Below are 19,686 nucleotides of genomic sequence, written 5' to 3' on the forward strand. Positions count from 1 at the left end.
AAAGACACAGCTTCAACTGCCCCCAGTTATTACATTTGAAAGTAGCTGAAGTCTATATCCTTTGCTGAGGCCTCCTCCTTGTATAATCATTTCACCTGACTTACAAAATCTTATGCCATTTCAATGTATTCATTGAGTGGCTGGTCATTACAGTAATGCTACGCAAACAAATGAAGGAGGGAATGCTGAATGAATCATACATTCACCCCCAATCAAGAGAGCTAGGTTAAATCCATCGTTCTTTTGCTCACCATGCCACCCCAGTTTAGACCCAGCCATATGCAAATCAGTCTTGACCCTGTGCCTCATGGGAACAGTCCAGACCGAACTGTCAAGCCAGGTCCTCCCTGGACCGGAAACAAGCCTCCTGGAACCGATTTCAGGGTATGTCACCCTTCATCAGCCAGGCTAGCTTGAATCCAGAGGCACAGTGAGCAAGGGACCCACATCTGGGCATACCCATCACACATAGGGCGAATAGTGCTACCCAAACAAATGATGGACGGAATGCTGAATGAATAATACATTCACCTCCAGTCAAGAGATCTGGGTTAAATTCATTGTTCTTTTGCTCACCATGCCACCCCAGTTTAGACCCAGCCATATGCAAATCAGTCTTGACCCTGTGCCTCGTGGGAACAGTCCAGACCAAACTGCCAAGCCAGGTCCTCCCTGGACCAGAAACAAGCATCCTGGAACCGGTTTCAGGGTATGTCACCCTTCATCAGCCAGGCTAGCTTGAATCCAGTGGCACAGTGAGCAAGGGACCCAAGTCTGGGCATACCCATCCCACATAGGCCGAATAGTGCTAGGCAAACAAATGATGGACAGAATACTGAATCATACATTCACCCCAGTCAAGAGATCTGGGTCAACTCCATTGTTCTTTTGCTCACCATGCCACCCCAGTTTAGAGCCAGCTGTATGCAATTCAGTCTTGACCCAGTGCCTCATGGGAATAGCCCAGACCAAACTGTCAAGTCAGGTCCTCCCTGGACCGGAAACAAGCATCCTGGAACCGGTTTCAGGGTATTTCACCCTTCATCAGCCAGGCTAGCTTGAATCCAGTAGCACAGTGAGCAAGGGACCCACGTCTGGGCATACCCATCCCACATAGGACGAATAGTGCTACGCAAACAATTGATGGACGGAATGCTGAATGAATCACACATTCACCCTCAGTCAAGTGATGTGGGTTAAATCCATTGTTCTTTTGCTCACCATGCCACCCCAGTTCAGACCCAGCCATATGCAAATCAGTCTTGACCCTGTGCCTCATGGGAACAGTCCAGACCGAACTGCCAAGCCAGGTCCTACCTGGACCGGAAACAAGCATCCTGGAACCGGTTTCAGGGCATGTCACCCTTCATCAGCCAGGCTAGCTTGAATCCAGTGGCACATTGAGCAAGGGACCCACCTCTGGGCATACCCATCCCACATAGGGCGACTAGTGCTACGCAAACAAATGATGGACAAATGCTGAATGAATCATACATTCACCCCCAGTCAAGAGATCTGGGTTAAATCCATCCTTCTTTTGCTCACCATGCCACCCCAGTTTAGGTCATAACAGTAAGTCAGCGACTGATTACTCGTCCCAAGATTATCAGCACCATTACTCATCAGGTACTTTATGTTGCAACACAGGGATTCTGTAATCGGTAAATGAACCATGCCTTTGCCCTTGCACTACTGCATGGCCGCTAATTAACAGGGTGCAAGTATGAGCGCTGAAATTGAGTGGAGAATGGGAAACACACTGATGGTTGTGAGCAGGAGACAGAAGCCTTCAGAACAAGACATTTTGAGTCTGGTGGCTAATGTGTCTGTCGCAAATGGTCTACCATCTGTGTGTGTGAGAATCAGTAGACACAGAAGATGTAACAGACAACACCTAAAATTTTACACGGACTACTCTGCTATCATCATTCTCTACTTCTGCCCTCTACGACCTAATGTAGCCTCATGTTTTTTCGTATTCTTCCTTTAATTTAATTTTTTCTTGATTCTGTAATTAGAATTACTAAATACCAACAGCTTTTGAAGCCACTAACCTGTCAAACGGTATCGGAGTTCTTCTGTTGTTGAGGTACATTTTCTGTGGTGTAAATTATTTAGTTTATTCTCATTGACTCAAAGCTCCTACGCGTCTCTTTTTCCAGACTTTTTCTGACAAAACGTGCACAGAATCCTTAAATTTGTGCCTTTTAGGTCTTTTGACACATAGATTACATGAGCACTCACTATGTTAAATTCCAGGAACTCCGTCAGCCTTGACTGCATGGATGCCACACATTTAGTATCGGTGGTGTTCACTTGGATGTCCAGAGAGGAGTGGAAATAAGTGGTAGTAAATGTTCTAAAAAATAGGCCCACCCAAGACTGTGCAAGAGTTAAAATAATCACAGAATAAAGATATGCACCCATTACAGGTTCAAAAATAATTGAAATACCCATTGAGCTTATGAGTAAAAACAGGTTGGAAAAAAGTATTGAAACATAATGATAAAAAGTGGCAATTTTCCTGGCCCCTAATTGTGCAAATTAGCAACTGTATTAATTTCACAAGGTGGGGGTTAAGTCATCTGTTGACATTTTAAGATAATTAGATCTTGCCCGCCTCCCAATGTTAGTTAGTCTGGGCTAAAGTGCAGAACATTCTTTTTTCTCTGCTAGGGGAATACTTGGCCCTCCCCAATTAAGTGTCCACTACTTGACTTGCAGTTGAATACTCATTTTTTATCCAGCTTTTTTCCAGATACTAACCCATCAATCTTGTTTTGGCATAACATAAACACTCTTTTACAATAGCTCACACTAAAGAGTTTTCTATCATTTCTGAGTAGAGCAGACAACTCAGGATAAATTGTGACAGATCTTCGTTCAGACCACATTCACAAGTATCTGTTGAGGCAATTTTTCTCTTTCTCAGCAATGAGAGAACCATTCATTGCCCGACAGAACAACCTGTTATCCTGGAGGTTTGAAAGGCTCCTAAGGCACGGAGATGTTAATTAGTCCCCTTCACAGTCCCTATTGAAACCTGCAGTCTCCTCACTTGGCATCAGTGTGCAAGCCTTTTCCTTGTAATTGAGTATAATCTTAAGGTTTGAACCAAAGCTGCATGCTCAAATCCTTGGGAGATGCTTCTGTTTTCCAGGCATTCATGTATTGTGAGTGTTCACTTTGAGTTCTCATTCCATGCCTTGTCTATCAGTCAATTTGTAGGAAGCATCAAGCATTTCAATGCATGTTTTACAGATGACAGGTGACATCTATCCAGGATGGAACTGTAGCAGACATAAGTCTCCAGTACCAAAGAAGAAAAGACTCTTTGTAGCCGGAGAAACATCTTCTAAACATTTCTCTCATGGGCTGATTTTGGCTCCTCACCTGTCCAGGCCCCAGAGTGCAACCCCATATGCTATCTGGACTTCTCCTCAAAGCAAGTAAAATCAACATCTATATTGTGTTGCTCTTCAAATGTGGCCTTCATTCATCAGCATTGTTGGGACAGAGTGAGCAAAGGACACTGTAGCATGGAAGTGGTGAGCTTGTAGAAGTAAAATAAGAAACAGCGTGATCATTTTTGTGGCTCTCTTTTCACCTGGACCAAGACATTAACAGCTATCATTACTACCCCCTAATAAGTGCATCTTACTTTGCTACCCAAAATCACTTCTGTGGACTTGTTCTAAGAGCTTTCTGTTTTTATACGCTAAATGCCAAGTCAGCTCAAGTTGTTCAGCGTCATATATCCTTGCTATTAGCCTCCTGTTATATAAGGTTTCAAAACCTGCTGACAGTTCAAAGTATAATATTGATACTTGAAACATATCATCAACATCTACTAGCCATGATAATACATATTTTGCTTTTCACAAAACCGCCTAAACTGCCTAATCAAATTTTTTCGTGTTCCTGTACTGTTCATCCTTACCACTCTTCTCTACTCATGACCCTATAACCTTTGTGCACCCAACCTTTGGTCAGTGACCATAGTTCTACCTTTTGTATAGCTAGCAAAGACATGATATTGGATAGTAGGTTTTTGAAGTCTGCTCACCTCATCATCTTCATTTTTGCTGGGTCTGATTCTGATTCTAGTGATTTATGGTGGCAAAACCACTAATTTTAGCAGTTTTGTCTATGATTGTGCTTAACTCCATTTAAGGTCTGGCACGACATTCATTCATTCATTAGACCTTTTCAACAGAAAAAGAGCTTTCAGAAGAACTACTAAGAAGGGTGCTTTAGATCTACCCACACTCTGATTTCTTTGGGAGCAGAATTCCAATGATCACAAGTTACGTGGTTCACTGAAAAAGAGTGCTTGTATTGCATTTATGTTCAATACACTGGGAATTAGATATTTATGGTAAGAAGTCAGTGATCAAGGCTATAAGCCAAATATTTTTATTATTTATAGCTACAACAAAGTCAGTAGGCCTCATATATTTATGCTGAAAAACAAACGTTAAACCAATGTACATTTAAAGGTGTATTGTTATTACCCTGTGTTGTAGCTCGTAAATAAGCATTTTGTTCCATGGAATCTCACAGTAGTGTAGCAGACAAGGTGTTGGTGTTGGCTCCCCCCTCTGACAAGCCCTGATGGTAGAGAATTTTCAAGTGATAACTCTTGCTAGGTATTCTTGGAGAGAATGTATTTTGTTTGCCACTTGTTATTTTGTATGTTTTTTTATTTTATGACTGTATCCCGGATGTTACCTTGTGGGAAAGTTTATGCTAAATAGGGGTATACAAAGTTTAGATAATTTGCTTTTCCATAATGATGCAAAATTGCAGGGAAATTACAAAAATTTACGAATAATTATGCAGCAAGCAAATTTTCCATTTAGCACTATATTTTACACTGAAATGCATCAATTTTTAACGTGAGGACACATTACATGCTTAAAAATCACAAAAAAAACATATTTGCCGTGAACAACTACCTCTCACGTTCTAGTTGTTTCTGATGTTCCCGCTCTCCCACCCTATAATTTTGCCGTGACTGAGGTGTACTTACACAACATGGTATAATGACGTAATTTTGCATAATTTGAAATTACACAAACTATGCGTAATTTAAATGTGAACTTCTTCCAAGCATAAATACAATAAGTCTGAGCTGTGTATGGTGACAAGGCAATGATCAAAGCTATAGGCCTAATGAGTTCAGTTGGAAATCCTATGTAGGATGCATAGGTCTGATTTGTTTATTGCGAAAAGTAATGACTAATGTAGTAGCACTGACTTAATTATTGTGGAAAACATACATAAATGTCAAAAGGCCTTAAAGAGTGGATATCTGTTCACTATGTTAAAGCCAGTGGGCAAATATTTTGTTGCGTTGACATACAGATTACTAAAGTAGGAAAGAATTCTGGTGTTGATTACCCCCTCTGACAAACCTGTGGGGTTGAAGTTTTGCAATGTGAGCATCATTGACAGGTCCTTTAGAAGGGATTGAATATTGTTTTGGCAGTTGTTCTATTGTACACATTTGTAATGTTATGACTGTTTGCCTAATGCTTGCCATTTTATGAGCAATATAGTAGACCTTAGATACAGGTTACAGGCTGGATGGATTCATTGGTAAAAGTATGTCAGGTGCTGGAGAACTGATCAGTTTATTACAAGAAGTCATGAAAAATAGGAAAATGCCTTGTTTTACAGAATCAAGCACATTTGACTGAAGCTGATGTTTTCTTTACTCTTTGCAATAGGACTCTGACAACCAGGCCCAGTGCATGTGCTTTGACCACTAAAACTTGTTGAAAATGCCTATACTCATAATTGAAATACTGAACTTACCTATAAGCCCTAGTATATAGTACAATGTGAACCCCAGACCTGTAAAGTAAATGTCACTAGTGAGCTTCAGCACATATTGAGCTACCGCTAAAGTGATAATACAAAACATGCCTGCAGGCCAACCACCAGTAGCCTGGCTGTACAGGTTCAAATTGCAAATTCAACCTCTCAAAGTAACCCCTTTTGACAAGTCTAACCACGCCTTTTCAATATGAAGAATTGACCCCCTAAGTAAACCTAAATTACTAACAAGGGACTGTGAATGATATTTAAAAGTAGGACATGTGAACATTTAGTGTAAAAAAAGTCCTTGCAATGACAAGTCTACTAAAGCTATTTTCACTGTAGTAGGGTTGGCTGTTTCAGAGAAAAACGTTGGAAGTTCATTAAAAGTTACCTTTTCCCTGCCCAAAAACTCTAAGAGCCCATTTGCAAGAGCTTCCAACTTTTACCCAAGAGCTGAATAGCTGCTATATGAAGTTTGGACTTGCTCCCAGAGCTGGGACAAAAGAAATGAGTGTGAGGAGGTGTTTGGTTCCTCTGAGAGGATGACCATCTGGGCAGTGCCTAACTATTTATTTATCTTCAAGGGTGCCTACTCTGCTAAAGACAGACATAGCTAACATCTTGGCATGGCCCCTCTTTTGTCCCTCTAGCCAGCGAGGCACCAATCCTATAGGGAGAGTAGCTGCGCCCGAAACAGATTTTGAGTGACCACAAAAGAGGGCCTGGTCATTTCCCTGGCCACACCATTAAGGTGGGCATAGAATCACAAGGTAGACAGTGCTTTTCAGCACAAGGGCAAAAAACTTCAGTCACATTGATTTTAGGGGGAGAAGAACACAGTGGGATTTTTTGTAGTAAAGCACACAGGAATTGCTAAAAAAGTTGCTAGGGTTACCGCTGGGAGCATTTTTCCCTATTGGTCATGGAGAGTCAGGAGTCTCCCCAACCCACAGGCTAGTGGCAGGTAATAAATGCGGCACCCCTCAGCTCCCTCTTCAGGACACAACTGTATCTGTGGAAGACAGAAAAAGGACTTCACCTGCTGTTGAGACCTGTGAGGAGGACCATATGGGCTGGACATGCTCCTATTTATAAGAAGTAGCGTTCAAGAGACAGTTGACTAACCTCCTCTTAACCTGCAGGGACACAAAAGCTGCAAGATGCCTACTTCCTGAAAGAGCCAAGCTGAACAGCTCCAATTGGACCTGCACTGGACCCTGCTGGTGGATTCTGTTGGAGTGAGTTCTGACCACAAATGCTGTTCCTAGGCTTCTGCAACTCTTGACTACTGTTAGAGTGTACTCCTCCTTCCTAATCCCAAACCTGGGACTAAGAAATTGCTACAAGAATATTTACCTGGAGAACCATCAAAAAACTGGGCCGAACCTGCCAAGCCGATTCACCAAGGATTCATTGCCGGTAGGCCCGACTTCTTTTCTGCAGCAGCAAATCTGATTCAGCTGAACTGACCGGCATCCGACACTGTTGAATACTCTTCAGCTACAGCTTGCAGTCTTGCCCCACTGAGGAGGTCTGACATCCAGAAAGAGTCTGAGGTACAAAGTAGAGATCTTTACCGCACCAATTCCTAACAGCATCCAATCAACATTGAAGGATTCCTGGATGCGAACTCTGGACTTTTTCCGCTTCGAGCTCTTCACGCCTTCATTGACAGATTAACCGACACCTCGTCCTTTGTAAACATGTCATCAACATACCCACTTCTGGATTCAGCTTTCAACCAAGCCCCGCTGAGGACTTTAACCTCTTGAAAATATTTCAAGTATGAAGCTAAGTTTTCGACTCACACTCCATCACGGTCAGCTCACACTCAGTACAGTAGGCCTGAGTGGTTATGATGATAAGTCAATGGTAAAGGCGATAGGCTTAGATGGTTCATTGGGAAAGGTTAATTTACATGCATTAATGCCATATGAGTAAACTATTTATTATGAACAGTTGTGACAAAGGCAGTAGAACTACCATATTTATTATGAAAACAACATCTTAAAGTCAATTGACCTGAAAAGTAGATTGTCATAACACCATGTTCAAGCATGTAAGCAGTTATTCTGTAACATAGAATCTTAGAGATGACATTGGTAATCAAGGGATTTGGGGCTGATTATCCCTTTTGACAAACCCTTGGATAGACGTTTTGCTCCGTGTTAATCCTTGCTAGACCCTCTAAGGAGGGCTGTCAGGTTTAGTCGTCTGACAAGCTCTTATGATAAAAAATAAGTAATTTAGAAAATACATAAACATAAATGAAGATAATCTACGGTTAGCCCTCTTCTGTCGTTGGCTCAATTAGCCTGTGAGTGATGGCACTTTACCTGATAACATGTGCACCTACACCTGAAATTGAGAGCGTTTAGTCCCAGGGTTCAGGTTTCCATTTTCACATTTTATAGGTCTCCTTTCACTTCTTTCTTTAGATTTTGTTTATTGTGTCAGAACTTACTGCAGACTGCAGCTTCCTAGACAATGCTTGTGGATTGCTCACTTGCAGCTCACTTTCTCTGTAATTCATAATTTGCACAGACACTGGTTCTAAAGCGGGAGCCCATATTGGATTGCATTGTTCAAAGTGCTCAATGGTTTATCATTCCAGATGGTCAACACTTTGCTTCTAAATGTGGGGGCATTTTTGGAACTTTATAACAATAATGCAGTATGTCCAAAACCATAGCAAGGCAGGCGTCCACTGCTAGGTTTGATTTTATGTTTTTTTTATTGTAAAAATGTGCCTAGCACCTTTAGGCTGTGGAATGTTTACTTTTTTCTGCTTTCATTCTCTTAATTTATCTACAATATGTTTGTTGAGTTTGTGTTTGTTTTATTGTGCATGTACATGGGTTATATTAGAATGACTCACTGGGTGGATGAATGATGCATTAGTGCAAAAAAGAATGACACATAGTTACGTATGATGACTTATTTAGTGCCCAAACTCAACTGGAAATGAAGAAGCATTTTCACATTTGAGCCAGGTCTAGTGGCATTGCCAATGCTTGTTAGAGTTTATTATAATATTCATTTCACATTTCACATTTCATGCACCACCCATGATATGCCCCCCCGATGTAAAGTAACGCAAGGCAGTGCATAGCGGATTACAAATGAATGCAAATCGTGATGTCCCTTATATTGTAAATCCCACCACAGCACTTTGCGACAGGTTTACGTTAAAAAAGTAATTCAAACCTGAAGCAAAGTGTTTGTAAATCAGGGCCTTGATACTTTACTTCTACCATTTGCGTAGGTATGCCACAGGGGAGCTCTCAACCAAATCATGTCAGACATGGCTTGTTACACCTGGCTCCAAAATGCCACCTATTCATTCTGGGCACGATTCACGAAGATACTTATGTGTAGTAAAGATACTAGTGTGGAGTCTCCATACTCAAAGTGGAGTCTCTGCACTCAGGCGGAATCTCAGCACAGCGCACTGTAGAGAGTACGCCTGCGGAGATCCCCCCCCCCCCCAAGTGCGGAGATCCCGCCATGCGTGTGGAGATTCCACAATCGTAACGTTAGAATTATTTTACAGCCGAGAGTATCAGCGGTACTACCTTTCAGAAAAAAACATTTCTGCTTTGTTACTGGTCTTTTGTGTGTCTTGACTTATATGGAGGAGACCATGTCAACTCGTCCAGCAAGGCAATATTTGCTCCATTGACCAGATGGCCCAACCACACACCACATCAGAGGTATTAGTCCTCTCGTGGGGTGGGTTTTATGCTCCATAGGGTTTTAACCATATACTTAAGTGAAATAAGATTTGATTTAGGTTTGTTGAAGTGCAAAGATACATATTTTCTATGACAATTCATGCATCACCCAGGCAAACAATGGCCCATATTACCAAGAAAGTGCGATAATTATCGCAAAGCGCGCTTAGTGCTGTATTATTTTTTATCGCTGGTTTACATCGCGGAGATAACGCGTTCTTATCAACGTTTATCTCCAAGGTGATAATAAACCAGCGATAGCGGCGAATCCCAACAATAACGAGAGATATCCAGCGATAAAAATCCCATCGCTAATGAAAATCTTGCTAATAGGCAGGTGAGGACTTAACCGTAGAATCCACCTCCCATTGACTATAATGGGTAAGTCAGGTTTCTACCAGGTGTAAAATAAACGCGGTTAGCGTGCGTTTTTTTAACGCTTCCAGGGCCTTGGTAATAGGCGGAAGGTGTGTTTGCGACTGCTTTCAGTCGCTTTCAAGTTGGGAACGCCTCCTTTGCATGTCATTAGTTATAAATATCGCTGACATGCAAAGCGGCATGCAAACTGGTCACTTTCGCCAGGACGCTGTCGCGAACAGCTGTTAGCGCCAGCTTGCTAATAGGGCGATGAAAATATCGCCGCTTTAGTGGCGAAAAGGGCCGCTAAAGCGGCGATGATGCCCTTGCTAATTTGCCCCATTGTTTGTAATTTAGGTATTTCCAAAAACCCATATGACAGTTGAGCATCTATAATGTCTCATTGGACGGCTTTAATGCTTTCTGCTGAGTAATTTGCTCGATCATTTGCATAAGATATAAACAAAAAAGCTGAGTTAAGCAATCCATTGTACTGTGTGGAGGCTGTCATTGGTTTCTATATTAAATTGTATCTAGGTCTGGTGAAATCCAGAGAACGTAATCGAACACCATGAGAAGACTGAATTCATGGTCGTGTTGGTCTCCAGAGCCCTCACCCAATCAAACTGTGAGGTGCACAAAATGCCACAGCAGCGAGGATATCTAATTTTTGCTAAAACCTTTGCTCTCACAGATTTTTTTGCATGCACTTTCAATTCTCCTCTAGGCCGTGTGTTGCGTGCACAGTTTCTAACATACACAGCAAAACATACTGACGCAAGAAGCCTCCTGTTGTGGACACTAACGACAGTAAAAACAATGAATATGCACACTAGGCCCAACCAATCATCTTCAGAATGTTGCTTTTATTATACGTTTGTACACGTAATGACATCACAACCATGATGTCTATGATAAAGATGATATTATTTTCAAAGTAAAGTGAGCATAAATATGTATCTATACTTCATTCAGCTTCGCTGGATTTATGAGGGCACTGGGTGTATTTAAATAAGACAGATGTATAAAGAGCAGAGCACTAAACGGGGCAAAACCTTTATATGTACAAAAGCTTAGCCCCTTTGGCATCTGAAGCAGAGCTGAATTGTTACCGTCTGAGAAATAATCAAAAGAACTTAACAAGAGACTGAAGTAAAATACCAGGTCCAGGCCTGTCAAATGCTTTTGTGGGGTCTGGGTCCACAACACCATGTGGTGCCCCTGACTGGTGCACGAGGACCTCGTTCTAAAATTACAACAGTGTCATTGGACATGTTTTTAGGAAGTCTCAGTATATGTTGCCATGTAGTGGTGGCTGGAGTTACCGGCCTCTTCATCCCTATATCATAACAGCAGACTAGGATGGCTTTTGTGACATATGAATACATTTTGCAGAGGCAGAGTGGATGGAGCTTTGCAAAGAGTGGACCTGGGACAACCAGCCCCTGCTGCTCCCCCCTTGTGACGTCCATGGACAAAATGAACCAATTGTGTTTGTCTGTGATGAGTCTCTGCTTTGCACAAAGATGGCATCCAAGAGTCTACTGTCTGTCACTATGAAAGGTACTGCTGCAGCTGCTTTTTTAACTCAAGCCAGGACTGATATTTTAGGACCAAAATACACGAAAAAATATTAGTGGGGGGAGTTTAATGGGTCAGCATATTGTGGCAAAGAAGGAAAATCAGAAGTATATAGTTTATGTTGTCTAATGACAGCCCCCGGGTGATCTGGACACTGATAACCGACAAACATATTTTGCCGGATAGTTTTAATTATTATTTTTTTTGCATCGCTGTGTGTTTCCTGGGACATGTGATATTCAGTAATCAATTTGCTTTGCTATAGGATATAGGGCAATGTTCTCTCCACTCTTCTCTGTGGACAACAGATAATTAAGCAAACTTGTATTACTATTCTCCTGACCTCTTGTGCTTTCCCATGGCTTTCTGAATCTTAAAAACCCAGAGCACAAGCAGAAATTCAGACAAGTGGCAAAGGGTTGCTCAGCACTAGTGATTTATTACACAAATATGCAGACACTTAGTAAACTTGTATTTTTTTTCCTGGCTGTGTTTTATGGTTTATTATTACATGCGAGAAAGGCATGCACATGTTAGTAACAGCATTATGTTCATAGATTGAGTTCCATACCTGATTATGGGTTGAAAAGCGACATCCAGGCTGATCAGCATGTCCAAGGGGTAGGAGCAGTTGAAATTGACCCTGACTTCCCGGTCTCTAATAATGATCCCACTCGTGTCAGATGTTAAGAAAACTGTATTTATATAGGTGGCATACGTGTCATTTGTCTAAGAGAAAGAGATACCGGTTAGTAATTCACCACATAGGAATTCAGAAATACAAGCAAATCATACCAGAAAATAACAGTTGTTTGTCAGGTAATTGAGGCAGTCAATATTAAGGGGCAGATTTACAAGCCCCTTGCACCACTTGTGTCATTTTTAACAGTGGCTTTATTTATGAGGCCTGTGTCACTTATACGCCGCCGGTGCGTCACTGTTTGTGACGCACCAGCGGTGTGAAAAATGCACCATGTTGCATCATATTTACAAAGAGACACATCTAGGTAGATGCGTAACTTTGTAAACCCTTGAGCCACATTATACCTGCACCAGGTACAATGTATGCAGGGGGGTGTTTCAACGCAAGAAAGGGTCGTAGAAATGACTACGTGAAATCTATGAGATTTCACTGCATCACTTCCATGACGCAAATGCGTCAATAGCTTAAGGCTACCTCATTGCAGGCGTAAGACTGATGCAGGCACACTTAACATGGGACTTGCCCATGTGTAATGACCCATTGCTGGAGTTGCTTCACTTTTGTGACACACTACAGCAATGCATCATTTTTGCACCTACAGATACGTCACAAAAACTGACGTATATGTAACTCCTTGCAACATGATGTGTCATATTGTAAATATAACGCATCAATGGTGTCGCACGCTGGGCGCAATGAAACGTGATGCATCGCTGTTTTCTCGCAGTGATGCAACACTTTTCATAAATGAGGACCTGAGTATTTGGGCAACTCTTCCTGAGATAATATTGATGCTGAACAGGGCAGTGTCAAAGTGTTCCAGAGCCAGATGCAACCTCCCCCTCGTTTCTGGCACTCATGCAGCTACATCCCACTTCAGTGTATTCAAGAGTGTGGCACCACCCCCCCACCCCCCGCAACGCCCCACCCTGACTATCTCGCACCATGGGCGTCTGTTCTTATGGATTATATTTGGAATTAGAAACAGCCCTGTGCCAGCTTCGCATCTCTGAGGAGTGTGGTTGAATACTATTGAACTATCATGCAGATTCGAATACTCCTGAAAATAGCTGCTGGGAAAATAAAGCACAACAGCTCAAGAAGGAACGCTGACTATTGCACAATTACAACCTGCAGATGGCTGAGCACATATTGTTAAAATGTTCTGATGTCATTCAGTGGAAATCTCTTCTTTTGAGGCGATGCTTCTGGGATTTTGTACGTAAGACAATTTGCGAAGCGTCAACTCGGTTCCTAAGAGTAGATACTGAGCTCAAATGTAAGCGTTTTTTTTAAACTGTGCATTTTGGCTTCTTTTCGTTAACTGTTTCTTTTTTATAGTGTGTGGCATCGGTGACTGATAGAAATATTAGCTTTTAATGATTATTTCTTTGCTCATGGCTGTAATCTTACTAGTGCTTAATCGGAGCTGGTGGTGCAGGTGGAATCACCACCATCCATTTTTGGGGACCAGCACTTAGTTTTCCTCATCAGACATTGACCGAGGATAAGAGATAAAAAGAAACACAAAGGATAGAAGGAGGAAGAGAAAGCGAGAAAAACTGTCTCAAAGGAAGAAAGCAGGAACCTGCTAGAGAGAGATAAAGCGGCAGGAATTGTCTGGAAGTGGATTAAAAAGACATGAGGAGAAATCAAAACTATGCCATGGGTGGCTGACATTTAATAGCACTGGCCATGGGCTACTGAGCAGAGCTCTGAGCACCAGCACTCATTCTTTTACAAATCAAGCCTTGGAACTCACATTTTTCAAAATTCAATGATAACAGATGCCATATGATGATAAAATATTGTTATGAAATGTCTGATTGTGAACCAAAAAACAAACAAACCTTGACTGGCACTTAATAATTCTAGCTGAAGACTAGTTGCAGTACTGTTATCAGAGGAATCCTTGCCTATGGGTGTTACCAAACATGTCTGACATCACAACCTACATTTCTAAGTTCACATTTGTGGCACTTCTATGTTCACCCTACAACAAAAATGTTGTGATTCAGGGATATTAGGTTTATCCCAAGAAGTGATTTTGGTCGGAACATTTTACTGGAGTGACACAAATATTATATGGCTGTAACGTGACCCTAGAACAAAAAAAACTATAAATATATATATATATTTATATATATATATATATATATATATATATATATATATATATATATATATATCACCTACTGGCTGTCGCCAGTAGGTAGTTATAGTTAGGATGTAGTTTCCATAGGAGGAGCGTTTTTTCATTTGGCAATAACTTTAGCGTTGTTTGACAAATCTTCAAGAAATTTTCAAAACTAATTTGCCAGTCAATACAACTGATGTGTTGAAATTTCGGGCTGATCAGTAAAGGTGGGACTCAGAAAAAGGTGGGGGTGGGGGCCAAAACGCTTTTTCTCCAGGTTAATTTCCATAAGGAAACTTTAGACATGGCTACAACCTGAACTGCTGAACGGATGTACAGCAAATTTGGCAGAAAGGTAGCTGTTGGTCCAGAAAGCACCCTTTCTGTTAAATGGTTTAAATCCATTAAGTATGTTTGGAGGTATTTAAAGAAATCCCCAGTTGTATATCTGGGGATGCGGAGGATTCGCGACCCCTTCCGAACTCGTACCTGAGATCTGATTGGCTGCCAACACTTAACAAAAGGAACCGAGTCACATGAAAAATCCTTTAAAAAAGAAAAAGAGGCAGGGTCGAAACACCCTGACTCCCTATGACTCAGGGGATCCAGCAGCCCCCCCCCCCCCCCCACCCCTGGACCAAAAAAGCATAAAAAAAAATTGGCAGGAGTCACGCTGGAGCCACAACTCGAAATGTAAAAGAAAAATGAAGCGCAGGGCTCCCGTGCTTTGTTTCCACTCGGTCCCCAGATGGGCCAGGTCCTGGGGGCATGTGCAAATATGTAGGAGGGCATTCACATGGCCCCCTTCCTATGATCCCTAAAGCCCTGGGGCCACCACCTTCCCGGGGCAGTCTTTATAGTTTCTGCGAGGGATGCCATCAAGGCTACCCCCATGCCCTGGGTACCGCCACCTCCCCAGTGGAAATGTTTTAATAATGAGGGGGCCATGCAGCCTCCCCCAGCCCCTACTCGGGCCAAAACACAAGATAACTGTGGGTGGATACATGGCCCCCAAAGCCCCAGGGACTGTTATCTCCACAGGGTTAAATCTATTATTAACGGAAGGGCTCAGCCTTCCCGCAGCCCCAGGGACCACCACCTCCCTGGGGCTGTATGCTATAATGGAGGGGGTCCGCGTGGCCCTCCTCCTGGAGCCAACATGGCCCTGGAGACCGCCACAACCAGGGCTGGCTCCAGCAAATGTCCAGGGGTGCCCAACCCCAGAACAGTGCAGTTTGCTATGGCTATGGACAGAGGGAGCTGTATGTTAGCAGCTCTCTCTGTCCAAAAGAAATGCTAGCTCCTGCAGGAGACAGGGAGCCAGCCGGTACTGCGTTGGCCTTGAGGCTCCCCCCACGATGCCCAACGTAAGAACTGGGTGCCCTGGGTGGGAGCAGGGCATACAGAAATGTGGTCATTAAATATGCCATGAGTGATGTCACTGACCATGTCATGAGTGATGTAATAGGTGAGGTCATAAGCAGTGCATTGTGGGTGGCGCAAGTTATAGTTATCTCATCTAACTATAACTATTGAATTTCACTAACTTTGTACAAGTAAAATCTGAGCTAAATATATGTATATTTCGCTCTCCGATGGCACTCGAGATTCCTCCGTGCCACACCTGGACACGGACCGCAAAGTAAGTGCTGTATTTTAAATTTTATTTGGATGTCGCCATTACGCGTTTCAGCTCCTCAACAGCCTTGATCACATGACATCGTTGCCTACTCCCAACAGGCTGCTGTTAGGTCAGATTTCATCCAGAACGCTGGTGGTGCACATAGAAGTGCTACCGTTAGCGCTTACAAAATCCAACACTGACTTTCCCCTTCAGAGATAGAAACGGGCACTCTGGGATAGAAGAATATCACCACAGTTTATTCCATCACCCTTTTGCAGGAATGACTTTCTATTGCGGATCTAGACACTGAGGCAATGGCCGTGTGGTGGGGATGGAAGTCTACATGCATTTTTGAGCGATTGAAAAGCACCATGATTGAGAAATAATATCAATATGCTGCCTTATTGATAGGACAAAAGAAAGGGGAGTTTGTTTGAAGCCAGTTAATAGCAAACTGTGATTATCGTCAGGACAATGAAGAAAGGTAAAATGGAACGATGTATTCTGAATAATTTTGGTTGGGGAAATGAAGGAACCGAGAAGATTTGACTCTTTAATTTTTGCACATCAAAGGCTGCATTAATGGTTTAAATTAGCTGTTTTGTTCTGTTTTCACGTGAAAAGTGACTTTTACTCAAGCTCCTGCCGCAACAACAGACTATAATGAATGAGATTTTTCCTTGGGATTACATTTTCCCAGCAAACGCAATATGATTCTTTACATTGACATATTAACCAAAACAAGGGGAATTTTGAGCACTCAAATATTGGCAGAAGTGGTTACATTAGCGGACTATAAAGAACTGCTTTATCACTATGCATATAGAGTCGTGGCTAAGTGAGCTGACATAAAACGAAGAGAGTTCATGAAAGTTATTTTTACGTGTGCAATAATGTGTTTTAACTGCTGAAAGTAAATGCATATGGCAGTATCTAGCTATTTCAGCTTCATATGTAATTGGGTTTTAATCATTGTTGGATAATTGTTGTTATTGAGTTGCATGCAATGAACCTAATAGTATTTTGTTTATGTCTATGATAGAAAAAAGTATATATAGTGCTCTTTAGGTAACAAAGGCTGTTGTACAGGGGAAACATCCTGTCTGGGGTGTTTTGAGGGAATAAACTGTGGTTATATTTTTCTATAGGAAGATGATGAACAGAGTGCTGAAATTTTCCAACCACTCACCCCCAGTCACATATCTGGGTTTAATCCATCGTTCTTTCGCTCACTATGCCAGCCCAGTTTGGACCCAGCCATATGCAAATCAGTCTGACGCTGTTCCTCACGGGAACAGTCCATGCCCAACTGCCAGGCCAGGTCCTCTCTGGATCCTAAACAAGAAGCCTAGGACCGGTTTCAGGATTTCACCCCTCATCAGCCAGGCTAGCGTGAATCCAGTGGCACAGAGAGCAAGGGACCCACGTCTTGACATACCCTTAACCACTTAGGGTAAACATAGCAAACACAACAAGTTGCTGAAACCTTTCAACCACTCACCCCCAGTCACAGATCTGGGTTTAATCCATCCTTCTTTTGCTCACTATGCCATCCCAGTTTGGACCCAGCCATATGCACATCTGTCTTGACCCAGTTCCTCATAGGATCAGTCCAAACCGAACTGCCAGGTCAGGTCCTCCCTGGACTGGAAAGAAGCATCCTAGGACTGGTTTCGTGGTGAGTGTTTGAAAAGTTTCAGCGCTCCGTCCATCATCTCCTTGTGTTTGCAATATTCTTCTATCCCAGAGCGCCGTTTCTTTCTCTGAAGGTGACAGTCAATGGTATATATACCATGTGTATTTTTGGGTTTAGCCAGCAGAGCCATAACTTACCGAGGTGATCAGGTATGAAAAACTCTAGCCATGGTTCAGAGTTAAAGTGTGTGTGAAATTCACATACTTTGCGTAATTATGCAAATTCATGGCAAAATTATTAATAATTATGCAAAATGCAAATTTGTAATTTTGCACTATATTTTAGAGTAGAATACGCTATTGAGTCAAATTTTGATACGTGGGTGCGTTTCATGCTAAAAAAATAGTGTGAAAATACAAGTGCCACAAACAATAGCATCTCACGTTCCGGTTGTTCACATTGTTACCGAGCTCTTATGCTATAATTCTGTTGTGTACGGTATGGCATGAATATGTGATATGGTGTAATTTCTGGAATAATGCGTAAACAGAGTAATGCAAAATTCCCAAATAATGCAAATGATATCATTGTAATGTAAATTTATCTCCGGCCTTTTGTTAATATTACATTTGACAGAAGCATCACCAGTGTACCTAACATAAGCTTGCTGCAATTGTTGCAACTGGGGTCGATAAAGGAATGAAGAGTGCATACAAAAATTCAGGTTCAATGCTTCATAAATTAATTGTGGAACCCCCCAACATTTCATTACACTTCTATTTGGCTCTATGTTGAGGTTACACAGCTGCACACAAAAATACGAAGACCACAGGGTACTGTAATTTGGAGGGCACTTGGGAAGTGGTATTTACACATTAATTTGGGCATGTTTCACGTTTTTCCCTCATTCCGGTCACTTTGTCCCGGATCCATTTGCCAGGTTTCCCCTGATGAAAAATTAAACAAATGGGAGTGTAGTGTTGCCGCACACTTTATCAAGCTGATTCAGCCAGTACCTCATAATATCACTCAATTCTTGATTACAAGCTACTAGCAATGCACATTTGGCAGAGTTGCCACAACAAATCACTGCAGCCAACATTCGGATTGCACTCACAGAAAAATATGTTCCACAGGTCCCACTCTGAACTGTAGTCACTAAAGACATTAAACCAGTGCCATTGCGGTCCTCAAAGGCTACGCAGTTGTCATCTCTTAGGTGGATGTTTTTGGTGTCAAGCCCCAAATATTTCAGCTGACACGTGCTGAATGAGATTTTCATGTAAGTTGATTCACATTGGAGTTGAGGCTCTAAACTGCTCACATCTGAAAACATAGGAAAATGTATGTATGAGTAATATTTTTTTATAACCTCTCAGAGTAGATGCACATACACTTCTCTGGAAATCTTGTGAATAATATAGTCAGTGAATTTACATATACATATGCAATTGGGACACGGGCGTGTCTAGCACCGTCATCAGATACCTCTTCAATGAAATGACTGAATTTTACTGTTCATGCGACTCACTCTCCCCTCACAGAAACAGATGAGCTCAGTCTGGTAACTTTTACCTTGTTTTCACAAAAGTGTCAAATGCCTGCTATCACCAGTCTAAGTGAAAGCAGCAGCCTACGCAATAGAGAAATGGGATAAAGACCACATACAGGCAGGCGTGCTGAAGGGTAGGTGCTGAGCGACGATGCACCCAGCGGGAAACTCCTGAAATGGTGCAGGTCTCCACACGCACTAGCCTATGGAGCATCTCTCTACCTACAACTAGGTTGCAACAGGAGCGGCAAAGCTATTTAGTTAGAGCCACCTTGTAGCTACACACAGGTATAGCCTGCCCTGATTTAGTCGGGTTCTTGACCCCTCCACTTCCTTTCACTTTTTTTTATCACAACATTTGGTCCTGATGAAGCGCCATGGATCTTTCTGACCGATCAGGTGCGAAACACGTTGACCTTTAGTTACAAAGGCACCTTACGCCCTTTTTAGTAACTCACGACCTTCGGGGTCTTTTAATCTGACAAGGGAACCTATACAATAAATCTCACTGACTTTTGGTATCTCTTAGTCAGTTT

The 19,686-nt window shown here is 42.2% G+C and overlaps 1 protein-coding gene across 1 annotated transcript in view; it reads right to left on the minus strand.

Annotated features, from left to right (window-relative positions):
- LOC146796475 (uromodulin-like) overlaps positions 1 to 19,686 on the minus strand; it is a 435,032-nt gene that overhangs the window by 82,897 nt on the left and 332,449 nt on the right. The window contains exons 12-13 of the mRNA XM_085629080.1: positions 18,716 to 18,924; positions 12,070 to 12,227 (exon numbers count right to left, since the gene is read on the minus strand). Coding sequence (XP_085485206.1) covers positions 12,070 to 12,227; positions 18,716 to 18,924 — 367 coding nt within the window. The remainder of the gene's footprint in view (positions 1 to 12,069; positions 12,228 to 18,715; positions 18,925 to 19,686) is intronic.

This window comes from Triturus cristatus, chromosome 10, assembly GCF_964204655.1.
Source record: "Triturus cristatus chromosome 10, aTriCri1.1, whole genome shotgun sequence".
In the NCBI taxonomy this organism is placed as follows: Eukaryota; Metazoa; Chordata; class Amphibia; order Caudata; family Salamandridae; genus Triturus; species Triturus cristatus.